The sequence below is a fragment of the Lithobates pipiens genome, unplaced genomic scaffold (genome assembly GCF_037356315.1).
Source record: "Lithobates pipiens isolate NorthernLeopardFrog02 unplaced genomic scaffold, aLitPip1_a1.2 Scaffold_23, whole genome shotgun sequence".
Taxonomy (NCBI): domain Eukaryota; kingdom Metazoa; phylum Chordata; class Amphibia; order Anura; family Ranidae; genus Lithobates; species Lithobates pipiens.
This window is the reverse complement of record NW_027507785.1, coordinates 314,346,959-314,365,264: the sequence shown is the minus strand read 5'-3', so window position 1 is coordinate 314,365,264 and position 18,306 is coordinate 314,346,959. Positions and strand designations below refer to the sequence as shown.

Sequence of the window (18,306 nt, the reverse complement as noted above, 5' to 3'; positions counted from 1 at the left end):
TTTTTCCCCAAAAATAATTTTTTTGATCACTTTTATTCCTATTACAAGGAATGTAAACATCCCTTGTAATAGGAATATGGCATGACAGGTCCTCTTTACAGTGAGATGTGGGGTCAATAAGACCCCACATCTCACCTCTAAGCTGGGAAGCCTGAAAAAAAAAAAAGATTCTGGCTTTGATCGTATTAGCGATTCGGTAGAAGCACCGGAGGGCGGAGGGCGGCGGGAGATGTCTATGGCTGGGTATTGCAGGGTATCACCGACTATGGCTGGGTATCTCAGAGCATGGTGTTGCAGAGTACTGCGTTGCAGAGCATTGCAGGGTATTGGCGGGTGTTGCAGAGCATTGCAGAGTGTTGCAGGGTATTGGCGGGTGTTGCAGAGCATTGCAGAGTGTTGCAGGGTATCGGCGGGGGTTGCAGAGTGTTGCAGGGCGTTGCAGAGTAATGATGAGTGTTTGCAGGGAATTGAGGGGTTAATTTTCGGTGAGCAGCGATGTGGGCACTGCAGATGCAGCCCACATCGCTGCTGACACCGATCTCTTTCCCCTCCGCTGTACCGATCGGTACAGAGAGGGGAGGGAGGAACCGGCGTCATAACATGACGCCGGCTTGTTTACAAGTGATCACTCCGTCATTTGACGGAGCGATCACGTGGTAAACGGCCGCGATGAGCGGCCGTTTACCGTGATTCGTGATGCGCCGGGTCCACTGGACCCAGCGGTCACGGATGCTCTCGTGTGCGCGCCCCAGGGGGCGCGCGAGAGCAGAATTCTGGGAGGCCGTTAATTAACGGCCTCTCAGAGTTAAACAACCGCCCTGAAGCCGTTAATCGGCAATGGGCGGTTGTTAAGTGGTTAAAGATCGACACAAGGGACAGTGCTTACAGTCAATGTGATGTGTCCCTTGTGCTGCTGGTTTTGGTTGATATCTTCAGTCCTCTCATCTGCACACCAATCCCCCTCTCATCCCCCCCTAGAAAGAGGAATAGAGGAGGTGGATCTCTCATTCCTCTGTCTGTCCTCCATTCATACAACACTTTTCAATCATCAACTCTATAGTGCAGCTGCTGTGTATGGAGGGGGGGGGTCAGTAATCTGCATTCTTGTTGAGTACACTGGTGCAGGTCCCTCCGCTTATATTAACCCTTGTGGCACTGGACCTTTACTGGTAAGGGATATGTGTCAGAGTATTAAAAAAAAACAAAAAAACTGCAGCACAAGGGACACTTCTCATAGATTTTAGACCCCCCTTTCACACTGGGGTGCTTTTGGGCTAAAAATAGCACCTGAAACATGCCTCCTCTGCAGCCCCAGTGTGAGCCTGAGTGCTTTCACACTGGGGCGGTGCAATTGCAGGACATTAGAAAAAGTCCTGTAAGCAGCATCCTTGGGGTGTTTGAGGAGTGGTTTATACAGCGCTCTTGCCCATTTAAATCAATGGGCAGTGCTGCCAAAGTGCCTGCAAAGCTAACGTGGAGCAGCCCCAGTGTGAAAGGGGTCTTAAATTGAAGTTCCGCCTTGGGGATGTGTATGTGTGTGTATATGTTTATATTTTATATATATATATATATATATATATATATATATATATATATATATATATATATATATATATATATATATATATATATATATTTTTTTTTTTAAGGCAATAGCTACAAATATTGTAGCTGCTGGCTTTTACTATATGGACACCACGATGTCGGCACCCCAGCCGATCTTCATATCGACTGTCGGGTGCAGCCATTCCAGGTAAGGGAACCCAGCAATGAAGCCTTTCGGCTTTACGCCCAGTTCCCTAATGCGCATGCGCGCTGCACTTTGTGATTGTGGAGGGGGCTGAACTTACGGAAGACAGATCCCCCGTTACTCCCCCCTGAAAGGTGCCAAATGTGACACCAGAGGGGAGGGAGGAAGAAATTAACCAGACGTTCCACTTTTGGGTGGAACTCCGCTTTTTAAGTACTTTCCCTTGTGCTGATTGTTTTAAAACAAAAAAAAAAACAAAAACAAACTTGGGCTTCAAGGCAGCTCCTTAATTTTTCATGGACTGACCATACAAAACAACCAAACCTGCAGCATTTTTAACATGGTGCAACATAACATGACTTGTGCTTTTGTGGCGTGTTCTATTTCTGGTCTTTTGGCACCTTGCCATACTTGTGAATCAGGCTGGGATAAATGATAGTGAAACACACAGCACAAAGTGTGATATGTTAGTGTGCATTGGTTAACGCACATTAAAACGTATACATTTTTTGTTTTGTTCTTAATGGCAATGCATATGTCTGAAGGTAACCAAAGTAATTGTACTGCTAGAAATGCTGCTTGCATATGTAATTGGTGCATATGGCTGACATATGTACAAATACAGGTACCAGCTATACATAGAAGCAAGGCATTTACAAGATCAACAGAATCAATGAGATTATTTTGTACAGATGAATGTGATCAGTATACAAAACCCCATAGATTTCCTTTTACACTTCCTGCGTTTGTGTGGGGGTTTTTATTTTTATTTTATTTTTTATTTTTATTTTTTTTTATCTAGCCATAGCATCATGGTCCCTGCGGATTAATTGCTTGTGGAATATTATTATCCAGGCAGCAGGTTTCTCAGTGTTTACTCCTTAGGAAGGAAATTCAGGCATATTAAAATTGAGCTAAAGATTGCTTCCAGTAGACTGTGTAATATAACGCCTCATTCTGCCTGACTCAGCAGTTATTGATCCCCCTGCAGGACCCCGATTCTAACAAATGTGGATTTTCCAGGCCACTGCCTTTGGGAAATTAAATATTTATTCAGCCCCAGTTGCCATATTGTGTCTATACAGATAACAAAATAAAAGGATGCTATTGGATTTAATTATGAAGTTCTTTATGTCACAATCATCATAGACCACTGAGCATAATGTGGAACGCTAGGGGAAAAAACAAATACTTCCAGTGTGTGTATAATATAGTATTTAAGCAAACTTTATTGCAGATCTTTACTGACTTCTGTATCAGATACTGTCAGATGAGATCTCCAATACGGAGATAGCAATCGCTTTCAACAAAAGGTATGACCTAACTGGGAAGGGGGGGTGTCCTTGCCTAAATCGCATGATTCTTGTCGGAACAAAAAAAGGCAGAAGCTTTGACTGGAAATATCTTAATAAAGGTTAAATTCTTGTTGGCTGTATGTGTGTAATTTGACCTCGAGCTGCCTGTTGATAGTGAGCCTTTTAACTTTAGCAAAGTAATAGAAAGTCCTGTATATTGGCATATATTGTTCTGTGTATGTACAGACTCTCAAAGGTTAAGCTGATTGCTATGTGTGACACTTTGGAGGAGATTTACTAAAGCTAGTGCACACAGAAGCTGACTGGTTATACTATGCAGCTTGCTCAGTTAAGCTTTGACAGTAAAACCTGGAAGCTGATTGGTTACTATGCACAGCTGCAGCAGAATTTGTGTGCACCAACTTATGCCCCGTAGACACGATCCGAAAATCGTACGGAAAATACCGCTTTCGAATCGATCGTACGATAATCGGATCGTTAGTACAGAGGTTTCGAGAGCCGATTAGGACAGTACATCCGATATTATTCTATCGGACATGCACGGAAATTTTTTTCGTACGATGCCAGATCGTACGATTTTCGTTTAATTAGTACAGCTATCGTTCGAAAATGCAATACAAATGCATTACAACACATGACATCACTTCCGAATTTTTTTTCTGTCGTGCGGGAATTTTCGTGACTTTAGTAAACTCATCAGATTCGATCTGAGATTAGCATGCAATAAAAAACGGACGATCATTCGTCCGATAATCTCATCGTGTGTATGGGGCACAAGTAAATCTTGCCCTTTGAGTTTCTTTAGCTTGTCAAAGAGTTGCTATGTATTTAAATATATACTTGAAAAGGTGTGTGTGGTGTGTGGGTTTTTTTTTTTTTTTTTTTTTTTTTTACAACCAATTAGTCCCTTTGGTAGCTTAAAGTGGAGTTCCGCTTGTCTGCCTCCTCCTCCCCCTCTGGTGCCACATATTTGCATGGGGCGGGGGGGGGGCTCAGGTACCTGCAACCACATCTTGCAGTGGCTAATTTTCACAGTTCAGTCATGTGAAGTTTATATTTACATTTTATACTAGTTTTAACATTACTTATAGCATATGGAACCCCTCTTCCACCCTCTTCATTCTGTTCCCTACAAACATTGCACTTATATCCCCCCTCCTCCTCCATGGTTCCTCTCCTCCCACTCCACATTGTTCCACTGTTGCCTTTAACTGAGGATTCTCTCTAGTATAAGGTCTACTGAAGCCAGACCCCCCCCCCCCCCCCCAATTTGGGTCACCCATTCATTTAGCGTGGGAGGCTCAGTTGCCTTCCAGTGTCTGAGAATTTGTTTGTGGGCTTGGAAGAGAGCCCTTGTGATAGCCTGCTTGGGATTGTCCTCTGTAATGTGGTTGTCCAATATGCCTAAAATGCACTGTTGGGGTCTAAGGGAACGTTGAACTGAAATGCTCGGTTAATGGTCGCTATAACCCCCCCCCTCCAGTAGAGGTGTAGTTTTGGGCCAAAAAATACTTTATTGAAAAGTGTGCAGAGCTTTTCCCTCCAGTGTTCACTTTCCAGAAACGCTTTCTGCTGCTGCTGGGTCATCAGTGTTTCTTCTCCGGCAGCATCTTCAAGTCAGGAAGTGTTACAAACCACGGCATCCCAAAAATACACAATCTCTTCATTTTATAGAGAGAATTACACCTGAAAATCGGGAGAAAGTTTGATGAAGCTTTTGCAAGGGCAATATGTGCTTCTGGATCAGCATTGTCAATAACTGATAATACACATTGGCAGGAAGCTTTTACATTATTAGTGAAAGGGGGTATAGGTGAAGTGCTAAAATAATACAGTCCCTCTTCCATTTGCAATTAAAAAATACAATTTAATTTTATTGAAAAAGCTGTACTTGTATTTCATGCAGAATTTTAGACATTGAATTTCACCTTCCCAGTGTAACTAAATTTGTAAAACTACTCCACGCTGAATAATTTTTTATTTTATTTTTTTTTTATTTTTTTAAGAAAAATTTCAGAAAATGTGTGTTTTTCTATTTTTGGGCTTCAGAGATTCCTGAAATTTGACATATCCAGAGCTGCGATACTTGCCCAGCATCTCTTCAGGTCACATTGACATTGTGGTTCACAAGGGGCTTGTCACATCTGTTGACTTCAGCTAGAAATTTACAGCTACATATGGTGGACCTGGGTTTAAGCCTCTTCCCCTCCCCGATGCTGGCATCTTGAGCTCGCTGCCATCAGGGAAATGACGAACGCAAATGCATCATTTTGACTTCATAGGTTCCCTTTAACAGTCTCAGACCAGCTGTATGCAGTGAAATGCCTCTATATCTTTAGCTATGTCTATGCTATAAACGCACAGCACAGGGGCATAATGGAATGATTTGCATGTCTTTCTGGGTACACAGTTCAGCTCAGGGGCATCCTATGACATTTACATGTCCTTCCTTGCTCTCTTTAAAGGGAACCTAGGACACTAATCTGTAAGAATAACTTCTACACTGTTATGCTGCTGGTTCAGTCCAGAAGAGGACCAGTGCTGGCTTGTAGTGGGGAGTGCTAGGGAATTAACTCTCGTTAAGCAGTCATTTTCTAGTGGGTTAAAAGGACTAGAGAAATGTCTGAGAAAAGTAAACATGCAAAGTAACCATTAAAACATTTTTTTTTTTTTTTTTTTTTTTTTTTTTGCTTCATTCTTTTACGTTAAGAGTCTCTTTTTTTTAAAGTGATTTGTAAACGATCACCTTGTAAAACAACCCGTTCAGTTTTTTTTAAATAGAAATGAAAGGCAAAACATTTTTATATAAAAAGCGTTACATAGTAGGTGAGGTTGAAAAAACACAAGTCCAGCAAGTCCAACCTATGTGTGTGATTTTATATGTCAGTATTACATTGTATATCCCTATATGTTGCGGTCGTTCAGGTGCTTGTATAATAGTTTCTTGAAACTATCAATGCCCCCCTGCTGAGACCACCGCCTGTGGAAGGGAATTCCACATTCTTGCCGCTCTTACAGTAAAGAACCCTCTACGTAGTTTAAGGTTAAACCTCTTTTCTTCTGATTTTAATGAGTGGCCACGAGTCTTAAACTCCCTTCTGCGAGAAAGTTTTATCCCTAATTGTGGGGTCACCAGTACGGTATTTATGAATTAAAATCATATCCCCTCTCAAGCGTCTCTTCTCCAGAGAGAAGTTCAGTGCTCCCAACCTTTCCTCATAACTAATATCCTCCAGACCCTTTATCAGCTTTGTTGCCCTTCTTTGTACTCGCTCCATTTCCAGTACATCCTTCCTGAGGACTGGTGCCCAGAACTGGACAGCATACTCCAGGTGCGGCCGGACCAGAGTCTTGTAGAGTGGGAGAATTATTGTTTTATCTCTGGAGTTGATCCCCTTTTTAATGCCAATATTCTGTTTGCTTTGTTGGCAGCAGCTTGGCATTGCATGCCATTGCTGAGCCTATCGTCTAGTAGGACCCCCAGGTCCTTTTCCATCCTAGATTCCCCCAGAGGTTCTCCCCCCAGTCTATAGATTGCATTCCTATTTTTGCCACCCAAATGCATTATTTTACTTTTTTTTTTCTCTACATTGAACCTCATTTGCTATGTAGTTGCCCACCCCATTTTATTTTTTATAAGTGGTCACCTTCCCTCTGTTTTCAGCTGCATGAGAGCTGGGGGAGGAAAAGCAGCAGCACACTGAGCTTCCCAGAGAATGGCTGTGCAGTGGGGGTGTGTCGGGACAAGTCTGATCATTGGAGGAAAGTACACTGATCAGTTAGCCACACAGCGTCAGTATTTTTTGATAAATTATCAAGACCTTTGAGAGGCATGTTGGGCTTACTGAGTGTAAAGCACTACAAGGAAAGATTAGCCCACATAATTAATGAAAATGACTGTACCCAATGAATATACAGTACTGTGCAAAAGTTCTAGGTTTTAGAAGAAATGTTGTAAAGGAAGAAAGGTTTCAAAAATATATTTTAATTACCAATTTAAAAAATACAAAGTGAGTGAACAGATGTAACTATCCTTTTACCTTCAAACCAGCATCAATTCTAGGTACACCGTGCTTTGTACGCACAGTTTTTGAAGGACTCTAGGCAGGTGTGAAAAAATGCTGTAAATTAAGAATGTTTTCAGAAATAGTTTCTTTTTTTTTTTTTTTTTTTTTTTTTTCCAATTCACGAAAATGTAAAGCGAAATTAAAATCAAACCAATATTTGGTGTAGCACTTTTGCCTTCAATCTAGCACCAATTCAGTTCTTTTAGGTAGACTTGCACACCATTTGTTCTAAAACATCTTGGGGAACTAACCGCAGATCTTCTGTGGATGTAGGCTGCCTCAAATCCTGGATCAAGTTGTTATAGGGCGCTTCTGCGTGATAACCATCAATCTGCTAGGTAATAATTTACTGTCCAAATGATAGTTGGAGGCGCACCGACGCAGCACGTCTGAGGGTAGATGCAAGCTCTGATAGACAAGGAGAGGAAAGAAGGCGCTTCTAAGTGCAGATTACCAGCAACTTATTAAGGAAAATCCGTTAACACCCACAAATTAGATGAAACTGGTTCATAATCCGTCTTTCCACGCTGGACACCTGTCACTGTTTCTCCTTTCGCTGCACCAACCAGCAGCTTGTATGGGGAGGTTTGAGCACAGGGTAAAGATGGCCGCCACTCTTCTGGAACCACCATAGAAGGCATGCTGGGTGCTTGGAACACACCTGCCAGGAGTGACATCAAGGAAGAGCTGGTGAGGTATTTCAGAGCATGCGTAGTAGCTCCATGATGGCTGCTTGCCGCCTCCTTCTGTCCCTTCATGTAATCCCAGACAGACTCCATGATTTTGAGATAAGGGTTCTCTGAGGGCCAAACCATCACTTCCAGGACTCCTTGTTCTTTATGCTGAAGATGAATTTTAATGACCTTGAATTTGAGGCCAGTCCCATGCCTCCCTGATAGTATGCCATGATGGATAAGTATCTGTATTTCTCAGTATTAGCCCAGGTTCAAACTGAGCTGCGGGCATGAAGCCGTGCAAGTTCAGCTGAACTCGCACCATGTCACTCCTGCATGTCAGTCCCGATTTCGGTTGCGATTTCAGAGACGTCTGTGCGGGTTTCTGCAGATGGCAATGTAAATCGCACCCCGAAAGCACAAAAAGTAGTGCAGAAACGACTTTTTAGAAATGGGTGCAGTGCCGCAAATTAAGTGTCGCAACAATTAGGATGATGCCATTGCCAAAAATTTCTGCCGATTTGACATGTCAGGTCGTACCAATGTGAACCAGGGCTTAAGGACACCATTGATCAGGCAATGCTGAGGACCTTAGGCGCAGTGATCGCCCAAGGAAACTTAATGCAGCAGAAGATGCACACATCATGCTTACTTTCTTTTGACATTTGATGATTTTCATATCCATCAATATAGAACTGATGGAAACAAGCGGGCCCCCTGGTACGCCCATCAACTGTCTGGGGCGAGTCTAGCCAGAAGTGGTCATCTTGGAAGAATTACAGCCAAAAAGCCACATCTGACATGGAGGCAAGGCTAAGCAACTCTTTTCTGCATGAAGGCATAGTAACTGGGGTACAGAAAAATGACGGCAGGTGTTTTGGACTGATGAGTCAAAATGGGAAATATTTGGGTGTAGCAGGGAGCAGTTTACCGAGAGGCTGGAGAGCGGTACAATAATGAGTGTCTGCAGGCAACAGTGAAGCACGGTGGAGGTTCCTTGCAAGTTTGGGGTTGCATTTCTGCAAATTAAGTTGGAGATTTGATCAGGATCAATGGTGTCCTCAATGCTAAGAAAAAAAGCAGATCCTTATCTATCATACCGTAACATACCATACAATAAGGGAGGGGTTTGACTGGCCTCAAATGTATTCTGCAGCTGGACAGCATCCACAAACGTACAGCCAATGTCATTAAGAATTATCTTCTGTGTAAAGAACAAGGAGTCCTGGAAGTGATGGTCTGGTCCCCACAGAGCCCTGATCTCAACATCATGGAGTCTTTCTGGAATGACCTTAAGAGACAGAAGGATTTGAGGCAGCCGACATCTACAAAGGGTCTGTGCTTGGTTCTCAAGATGTTTGGAACAACCTACCTGCTGCGTTTTAAAAAAACTGCAAGTCTACCTAGGATTGATGCTTGTTTGAAGGTAAAGGATGGTTACACCAAATATTGACCTGATTTAGACTTTTACTGTATTTTTTTTTTTTTTTGTACTGTATGTGTATATATTGCACCTAAAAATGGGACTGTTAAAATTTGACACATGTAATTGTGTATATATTTAAGATTGCATTTAATTTTCGATCAGAAACCATTTTTAAAGACTAAGGATTTTCATTCGACGTTGGAATTCGCCATTTTTCTCTTGGTATTTCATGAAGTAATTTAGGAGATTACTTTTTTTATTTTTAGCAGGCAATTCAGTATTAATGGGACAATGGATAGCTTGTGCCTTGTGATAATGACATTTTCTTGGAGACCTTGGAACACATTACTGTGCTTTAATGACCACCTGTTTTCCCCTCTCTCTCATTCCAGCCTTCATCACTCTGTCAAACGGAGAGCAAGCACAAGATGCTATTAACAGATTCCACAAACGCCACCTCCGGGACAAGGAGATTCTGGTCCAGCTGCAGCCAACGGACGCTTTGTTGTGTGTGACCAACCTTCCTCCATTATTTAGCAAGCAGGAGTTCGAAGAACTGGTTCGGGCGTACGGGAACATCGAACGATGTCTCCTTGTCTACAGCGAGCTCACTGGGCTCTCCAAGGGCTATGGCTTTGTGGAGTACATGAAGAAAGACTGTGCCTCAAAGGCCCGCCTGGAATTGCTGGGCAAGCAGCTGGAAGAATTTACCCTTTTTGCCCAGTGGGTGGACGTCAATCAGCTGACGGCGGATTTTATTCACTCAAAGTGCCTGTGTGTTGACAAGCTTCCCAAGGACTACAGCAATAGTGATGAGCTGATGCAAATATTTTCCTCTCTTCATGAGCCCTTGTTCTGCCAGGTAAAATTTTAAAGGGCTTGTAAACCTTCAATGCAATGAGGTGAAAAACCACCTGTAATCCCCCCCCCCCCCCCCTTACCTGCCTGTACCCCCTCTATCTCATCCCGGGGACGAGCACAGCAGCAAAAACCAGTGTCTCGGGTCCTGATTGGATGGATTGATGGCAGCACAGCCCTTAGCTGTCAATTAAATCCAATGACCCAGGCAGCCATACATTCGGCTTCTATGGCGTGCACCCTTAAGATAACCCCCTCGGGAGAGCGCTTCTCTTTAGGGTGTTATCTGATGCAGGTAGGAGCCGCCGAGGGACCCCAGAAGAGGATGTTCGGGGCAACTCTGTGCAAAACGAACTGTACAGTGGAGGGAAGTGTGTGTTTTTAAAAAAATCAAAAAAAACAAAGCTTTAGTGTCACTTTTAACATCTGCTTCATGCTTTCCTATTTAAATGATATTCTACCGTCCATGAATAGCTGTAGTGTGCTGCTTTCTCATGAATCAATAGGGGAACAAACAAAAGGTGATATATGAGAAGGCTGACAATGGCTTTGGTGCAATTCAATCTGTTTAGCTTTTCAGATGTCTGCTTAACCAGTTAAATTGAACCTGTGCTGGAAATATGGAGTACAAAAGGTCAGCGTTTTAGTGGAAAGCATCATGATGTGCCTTAGTATGTTTTGAGCACCTTTCTTCCCCCCCCCCCCCCCCCCCCTCTCCTCCGCAAAACCCAAACTTTTGGGTATGGGTGAAAATGTGCATGCCACATCCCACAAAGCAGTGGTGAGTAAACGATAACTAGGCCTTAAAGTATAACCTAAGGGCAAAACCTTTTGTCCTGTTTACAATTATCATTGAAAGTGACAGTAAAAAAAATCCCAAATTTTGGGCTGTCTCCAGAAAAGTAATAAAGGGGATATCTTCCAATAGGGACACTAGTTCTGGTGACTTGGGGGGGGTGGGGGATTGCCTTAATTTTGTAGCGATTTCCCCTCACTTCCTGTTTGTCTATGGGACAGGAAGTGAAGGGAAATCTCAATGGGACACAGATGGCAAAAATAAACCTCATGGGGGGGGTTATAACCCTCTCTGCAATCTACAATAAAAAAAGTGTTGCCCATAGTTCTACTTTTAAGTGCTTTTACATGGATCGTACTGAAGGTTTGTAAATACCAGCTTTCAGGAAATGGAGGCTGCTGCAGCATCCATTAGAGCAGTGATGGTGAACCTCGGCACCCCAGATGTTTTGGAACTACATTTCCCATGATGTTCATGCACTCTGTAGTGTAGTTGAGCATCATGGGAACTGTTGTAGAGGGAAAAGACAGCGGGAGCAGAGATGACCAAATGAAGGGAAGCTTAAAGCGGAGTTGCAATTTTTTTTTTATTTTTTTAAGTCAGCAGCTACAAATACTGCAACTATTGACTTTTAATAATCAGACACTTGCCTGTCCCAGGGTCCAGCGATGCGGGGGATTGAAGCCCTGCTAGTCTCCCCCTCCTCTCTGCTGCGACGGCATTGTCACTATGGGCGCTCGGCTGTGGATGCATTGCGCGCATGCGCAAGCCGCGTTTCTAGCTGTGACTGGCCGGGCAAGTATCTGGGACCTGTGACGTGTCCCGGATGATTGCTGAGAGGAGGGGCGGGTTGATCTTCCTTCCAGCGCCGTGGGTGCTCCAGGAGGAGGCTGTGGGAGCTGGAACCCTCTAAAAGGGTTTTTGCCCCACCAGCGAAAAAACATGCTAAATGTGGCATGACAAACCTGTTATACTTACCTCCTCTGTGCAGTTGGTTTTGCACAGAGCAGTCTTGATCCTCCTCCTTCTCGGGTCCCTCTTTGCTGCTCCTGGCCCCTCCTTCTGGTGAGTGTCCCCCTCAGCCAGCAGCTTGCTACAGGGGGCACTCAGGCTGAGTCATAGCTCAGTTTATCCATTGACAAGGAGCCCCGCCCCCTCTCCCCTGATAGGCTGACTGATTTTGATTGACACTCAATGATGCCGCTGCTGTGTCTGTTGATCAGGAGGAGTGTCTGGGACAGCTAAGACACTCGCGGACATCATTGGAGAGAGGGGGGGGGGGGTTCAGGTAAGTAATTAGGGGTGTGCTGGGGAGGCTGCTGCACACAGTGGGATTTTATCTTAATGCATAGATTACATTAGGATACAAAAAACCTTCTACCTTTACACTTTAAGGGTCCTATAATGACATCTATTCAACTTTGCTTTAATTTCTAGTTTGTTTCCCCAGTACAGATTTACTTTTACCCCTTGCCACCCACGTTATAGCCAAATGATGGCTACATTGTGGCCAGGCAGTTCTGGGATGACGTCCTCACGTGTTTGCGCCCACTGTGGCGTGTGTGTGGTATGCAGTGTCCTCGGTACACAGTTGATCACAGATCAGAGTAAAGAGCCAATCACCGCTGATCACGATGTAAACACAAGCCGCGGTCATCGGCATTCCTTTCCTCACACTGACAGCATGAAGAGCGGAGAGTCGATAACTGGCTCATGTAAAAGGGACATCTACACTGATCAGTGTCCTGCTTATCAGTGCTGCCTGTCGGTGCCCATCAGTGAAGGAGAAAAAATTGCAAAATATAACAAACTAAAATTTTTTATTTTTTTTTCCCCGTTTAGTGTAGCATACTCCCTCAATTGTCATTCAGAGTGTGACATCGCTGAAAGTGGAAAATTGGAGTGGGCAGGAAGGGGGGTGAAAGTGCCTGGTAGTTAAAGCTGAAATCTAGGCAGATATAAGACAATGATAAATAGTTTATTTTAAAGGCTTAAAGTGTTTGTTTTTGTTTTGTTTTTTCCCCTTCATACATTTTTATGCATGAAGGTAAAAAACCTTCTGAGCAGTGATTGTGGCCAGTAGGAGTAGAAAATGCCCCGGCATCAGTGAGAATAAAAAATGTCCCATCATTGGTTTTAATAGGAGGAAGAGGGCTCCATTGTTGGTATTAAGGGCAAGAATATTGCCTTTCATATTGCCGGTGGGAGGAATGGTGTCCCATCATTGATGGACTAAAATCCCAAGGGCCAGATAAAGGCAAGCAAAGGGTCACATCCGACCCTCGGGATGCAGTTTGGAGACCACTACTCTAGGGGCAGCTCTATGATCGATGCTTTAAAACTGAGTTTTTGAATCACCTAGGCAGTTGGACGGAGGAAGTGGGACAGGAAGTCCCACTCCAAACCAGGTACCCAGCCCCCCCACCCCCCCAAAAAATGACATTGCCAATTTAATTGTGGCATGTCAGGTGCCTAGGAGTACTTAAAGCGGAAATTCCACTTTTGGATGGAACTCTGCTTTAATTGAGAAATCACTTTGGAACCCCCCCCCCTTTAGCATTTCTGGCCATACATAAGGGGAAATGATTTATGTAGAATTTACTTTCTGGAATCCATCTGCTCTTAGCTCACGCATGCAAGGAGAGTGTGCTTAGCTAAGAAAACCCCTCCTCCACCTGGAGACTCCTGAGATATTTGCCTAGACAAGAAACCAGGAAGTAACTGAAGAAATGTGGAAAAAAAAAAAGGGGGGTGGGGGTAAGTTCACCTTTACAGAAAAAAATCTGTATGGTGAACTTGCACAGGACCCCCCCAGTCCTGCTTACCTGGACCCTGGTGATCTCCTGCTATGTGCCCTGGTATAGCCACCTCATGGCTCCAATGTTTAGAAATCCCCTTGACTCAGTCTCCAAAATATACTCCGGGAGGTATGTTCTATTTGGTTGGCACCGTCACGTGGGTGACTCCAACTAATTGGACCCCGCGGGGATACCAGGGGCGGCGGCTATACCAGGGCTCATAACGGGAGGTCGCCACTCTCTAGGTCAGCGGGACGGGGGGGGGGGGGTTTGCGGGGGGTCCTGTGTAGGTCCACCTTACAGATTTTTGTGTAAAAGTGAAGTTGCACTTTAAAAACAAGTAGACATGATATATTTTCATATCTACTTACTAATGCTAGTGGCTTGAGGGTTAATAATAACCAGTGTTGATGTGGAAGAGTGAAGTTCCGTTTTAAACAAAGTTAACCGAATGTGTGTTTGTTTTTTTTTTTTTTTTTTTTTTTTTGTTTTTTTCAGTTGGCAGAGGATGAAGATAGTTATTCTGGTGGTTTTGCGGTGGTAGAATATGAATCTGCAAGGCAGGCAGAAGAGATGAAAGACTGCATGGACGGAATGCATGTGAAAGGAGGTAGAATCCAGGTGTCCTATTGTGCACCAGGTTCCCCAGGCCGGAGCATGCTAGCCACACTCATGGCAGCACAGGGCATGGTAAGTAAATGAACAGAACATTACTTTTTTTTTTTTTTTTTTTTTTGGGTGCCCCTTTCTAGATCCTTTACTGTATGCTGTCTTGTGTTTAGTTGCAGAACAATAGGAAAGGGTTGCTCCCAGAGCCCAACCCAATGCAAATCATGCAGAGCCTCAATAATCCGGCAATGCTACAGATGCTGTTTCAGCCACCGCATCGTGGAAGGTCAGGAAAGCACGGTGAGCTTTTTGTTTTACAAAAAAATACTTTGGGTTTGAGCAAGTTAGATTAACATTCCTGAATTATTCTGGTTTTCTCGCTCTGTTATAGGGTCTTCTGGACGGCCGCACTTTAATGCAACAGTCAACCAAGCCCTGTTACAGCTCCACAAGCTTAATCCGGTGAGGCTTTGTGTTTTAAAGTAAATCTTGCAATGACTTTCTAAGTTTGCATGAAATAAATTCCTGAGGTGTCACAATATTACAGCAGTGGCATCGTTTTAAAAAAAAAAAAATCTATAAAAATGGTATCATGAATCAGTCATTAAGCTCCAGGCAAGTTACTTTGCCTTGGCCAAGGTGAGAATGTTCTCAGTTTCTTCTCCCCAAGGCTTCCGACTGTAACATGTACCAAGTTACAAGGTGAAAGGCTCTATGAAGCGCTGATTTGTGAACACGGCTAAGCATGCTAGTTTTAGCAGCACTTTACCGCTGTTTAAGCTGCGCTTTTCAGCTGCTAGCAGGGCGCTTTTAACCCCCAAGAAGGGTTTTTCAACTGCTCCCAAACCGCCCCAAAGATGCTGCTTGCAGGACTTTTTTTATTTATTTTTTCCTGTCCCGCATGGCACTCAGGCTTTCACACTGGGGAGGCACAAGAGGCAGTTTTCAGGCGCTTTACAGGTGCTATTTATAGTGCTAAATTGCCAGAAAACTGCCTCAATGTGAGAGGCGTCTTAAGAAGTAGATGTTAACTGTAAATGATGCCACCCTTCTGGAGAGAAAAGCAGACTAAGGTGTCGGGGGTAGTGCTATGATCAATGGGTACGAAGTACCTGGAAGTGAGATTATATATTATATAAAATAATATTAAATTATAATATATAATATATAATTATATATAATATTATAATTATATAAAATAATATATATATATATATATATATATATATATATATATATATATATATATATATATATATATATATATATATATATATATATATATATATATATATATATATATATATATATATATAATATTATAATTATATATATATATATAATAATTTATTATATATTTTTTATTATTAAAGGGAAAGTGTAAAAATTAGTAAATGGCATTCAAACGACACATGTGAGGTATCTCCATGAACGATATAGTAATTTTCTAGCAAAAAAACATGATTTTTACATGTAGGAGAGGAGTGTCAGATCGCCAGGCATTTAAAGCGCTGCCTATGGAGATTTTTAAGTACCGTAACTTGCGTGCGCAATTTTAAAGTGTGACATATCTGTTATCTATTTACTTGACGTAACATCTTTCACATTCTACAAAAAAGTTGGTGTAACTATTGTGTGTTATCTTTCCTTTCTCTCTCCCACCCCCCCCCCCCCCCCCCAAAAAGGGGAATTTGCAAAACCGCTGTGCAAATACAATGTGACATAAATAATTGCAACAATCGCCATTTTATTCCTTCTACTAACAAAAATGTATGTTTGGGGGTTACAAGTAGTTTTCTAGCAAAAAATACTGGTTTAAACATGTAAACAAAACATGCCAGAAAAAGCCTGGTCTTCAAGTGGTTAAAACAAGGCAAATGCAAGCATTTTAGTGTTAAAGAAGACTGCATATACTGTGTTGTATCCAAGGGTCGCAATTATCTTGCCCTTTATTTTACTGACATTTTAAGAGAAGAACAGCAGCACTGAAGGTGCCCTCTGAACTTACAACAACCTTGTTACCCATTCCTCTTACACACTACAAGACTGCTTTGGCACACTGAATTTGCTTTGCACATTGTATTGTCGCTGGACCAAGTCTCTAGCCATTTCCAGTGTGGCTTTGCTGTACTTTGCCCTGCCACTCCTCGGCCATAAATCCCAAAGGGGTCTCACCAGTCCCCACCCACTGTTGCAACTGCTGTTATGAAAGGAGTCAGAATTTAGTCCTTGGCCTGCTTCTTAACACGTCAAAAAAAAAAAAAACTAATTAAGCAATTCTGCAGCATAAAGGGCTGTTCCTTTGATTGCTGCTGTTAAAGCTGATCTCTGAGCAAAATCCTTTTTATTGTCTGTTTCAATATATTGAATTTTCAGAGTAAACATAACGAGCTTTATGGCTTTGCCCATGCATGGGGCGGAGACTAAACGGTCACATTTAAGAACAAGTACAAATAGGCAATGTAAAATATATTTATTCAGCAATGAAACGAGCCAAAACGAAGGAGGTACAGTAGGAAAGTCGGAGAAAACATTACTATTATTGCCAAGCTGTCCTCTAAGGGGTGACAATCCCCAAGGCCCGACAAGTCTCATCTGGTTAAAGAAAGGAACAGAGAATAAAGGGAAGAGAGAAAATTTGTGAGCAGTTGGGGTGTTTTTTTTTTTTTTTTTTTTTAGATGGAATGTATCTCTTTTCTTTCAAATATAATTGTTTCCTTTGTGTGTGTGTGTGTGTGTGTGTGTGTGTGTGTGTGTGTGTGTGTGTGTGTGTGTGTGTTTTTTTTTTTTTTTTTTGTTTTCTTTTTTTTTTTTTTTTTGCATACGAACTATAGTGCTTGTGTACAGTCCTGACATCTGTAAGATGCCAGAAATGGAGCTGGGTGCTTGGATAATATAACACCAGCTTGCATGAGCGGAAGTTACGTCATCAGAGTCTGCTCAATAGATGTAGTAAGATTACGTACCCAGAAGGAGAAAAAAATAGTATGGAGCAGGCATGGAGTGGATGCCGAGAGCTTGGACCTCACATCACTTGAGCAGAATGCATTCAGAGGGAACCGTCCGATTGGGCAAGTGTATGCAGGCTGCTCCTCTGATTTAATTTTGGCTTTTAAGGCTGAATTTTTAGTGTTTTCAGTGCTGTATATTCGGGGGCTATAGTGTAACTCCAAAATAACAAGGTGAACAACCATAAGAAGAAAAACTTAAGTAAAAAATCCAAACACGTTATATTTGCCTGCTATGTGCAGTGGTTTTGCATACAGCAGCCCTGATCCCCCTCTTAGGTCCCCTGCTGGCACTTGTGGCTCCTACCAAAGCCTCTTGGTATGGGGGCACCCAAGCAGGCTCGCTCCTGTGCTGCTGCTCTGCATGTACATTCTCACACACACACACACACACACACACACACACACACACACGCCTTGCCCCTCACTGGCTCTGTTTGACAATGGCACTGGCTGTTGTCTCAGCCAATGAGGGAGAGCTGAAACTCTCCTGCACATCACTGGATCGCGATGGGGCTCAGGTTAAGCATTAAGGTAAGCTGCACACGGGTGTTTTTTTTTTTTTTTTTTTTTTTTAACCTTCACGCATAGAATGCATGAATGAGTCCAATCACCAACGTGTAATGCGTGAAATATCTTTACTTTTCTATGAATAAAAGCTCCATGGTAACATGTCTACTCCATCACCTGAGATGACTATACGCTCACCTCCTTGTTTGACTTCTTGAGATATGTGGTCAGATAGAGCTTTTATTTTTCCCATCTTTGGGCTAGTGTAGGAAACTGGGGAAACATCATCCCATCCCTCTGGGAACCACAAATGGCTCAGATAAATGCATGTTATATGAAAGGAAAAAAATAATTAATATAGTGCACTCTACATAGTTTTAATATTACCAGCAAAGGGTTAAAAACACAAGATAACATGGCACAAAGTGCTAAAAACAGCGCTTCATGGAACTCGTCAACAATATCTTTACACGCCAGTCTCTCACCTCTCAGCT

General features: G+C 42.7%; 1 protein-coding gene across 3 annotated transcripts in view; it reads left to right on the top strand.

Annotated features, from left to right (window-relative positions):
• The window catches only part of RAVER2 (ribonucleoprotein, PTB binding 2), a 61,516-nt gene that overhangs the window by 18,438 nt on the left and 24,772 nt on the right, over nt 1-18,306 (top strand). For all 3 annotated transcript variants that reach the window (XM_077450549.1, XM_077450548.1, XM_077450547.1), the window contains exons 3-6: nt 9,626-10,095; nt 14,184-14,375; nt 14,468-14,594; nt 14,686-14,756. In XM_077450549.1, coding sequence (XP_077306675.1) covers nt 9,626-10,095; nt 14,184-14,375; nt 14,468-14,594; nt 14,686-14,756 — 860 coding nt within the window. The remainder of the gene's footprint in view (nt 1-9,625; nt 10,096-14,183; nt 14,376-14,467; nt 14,595-14,685; nt 14,757-18,306) is intronic.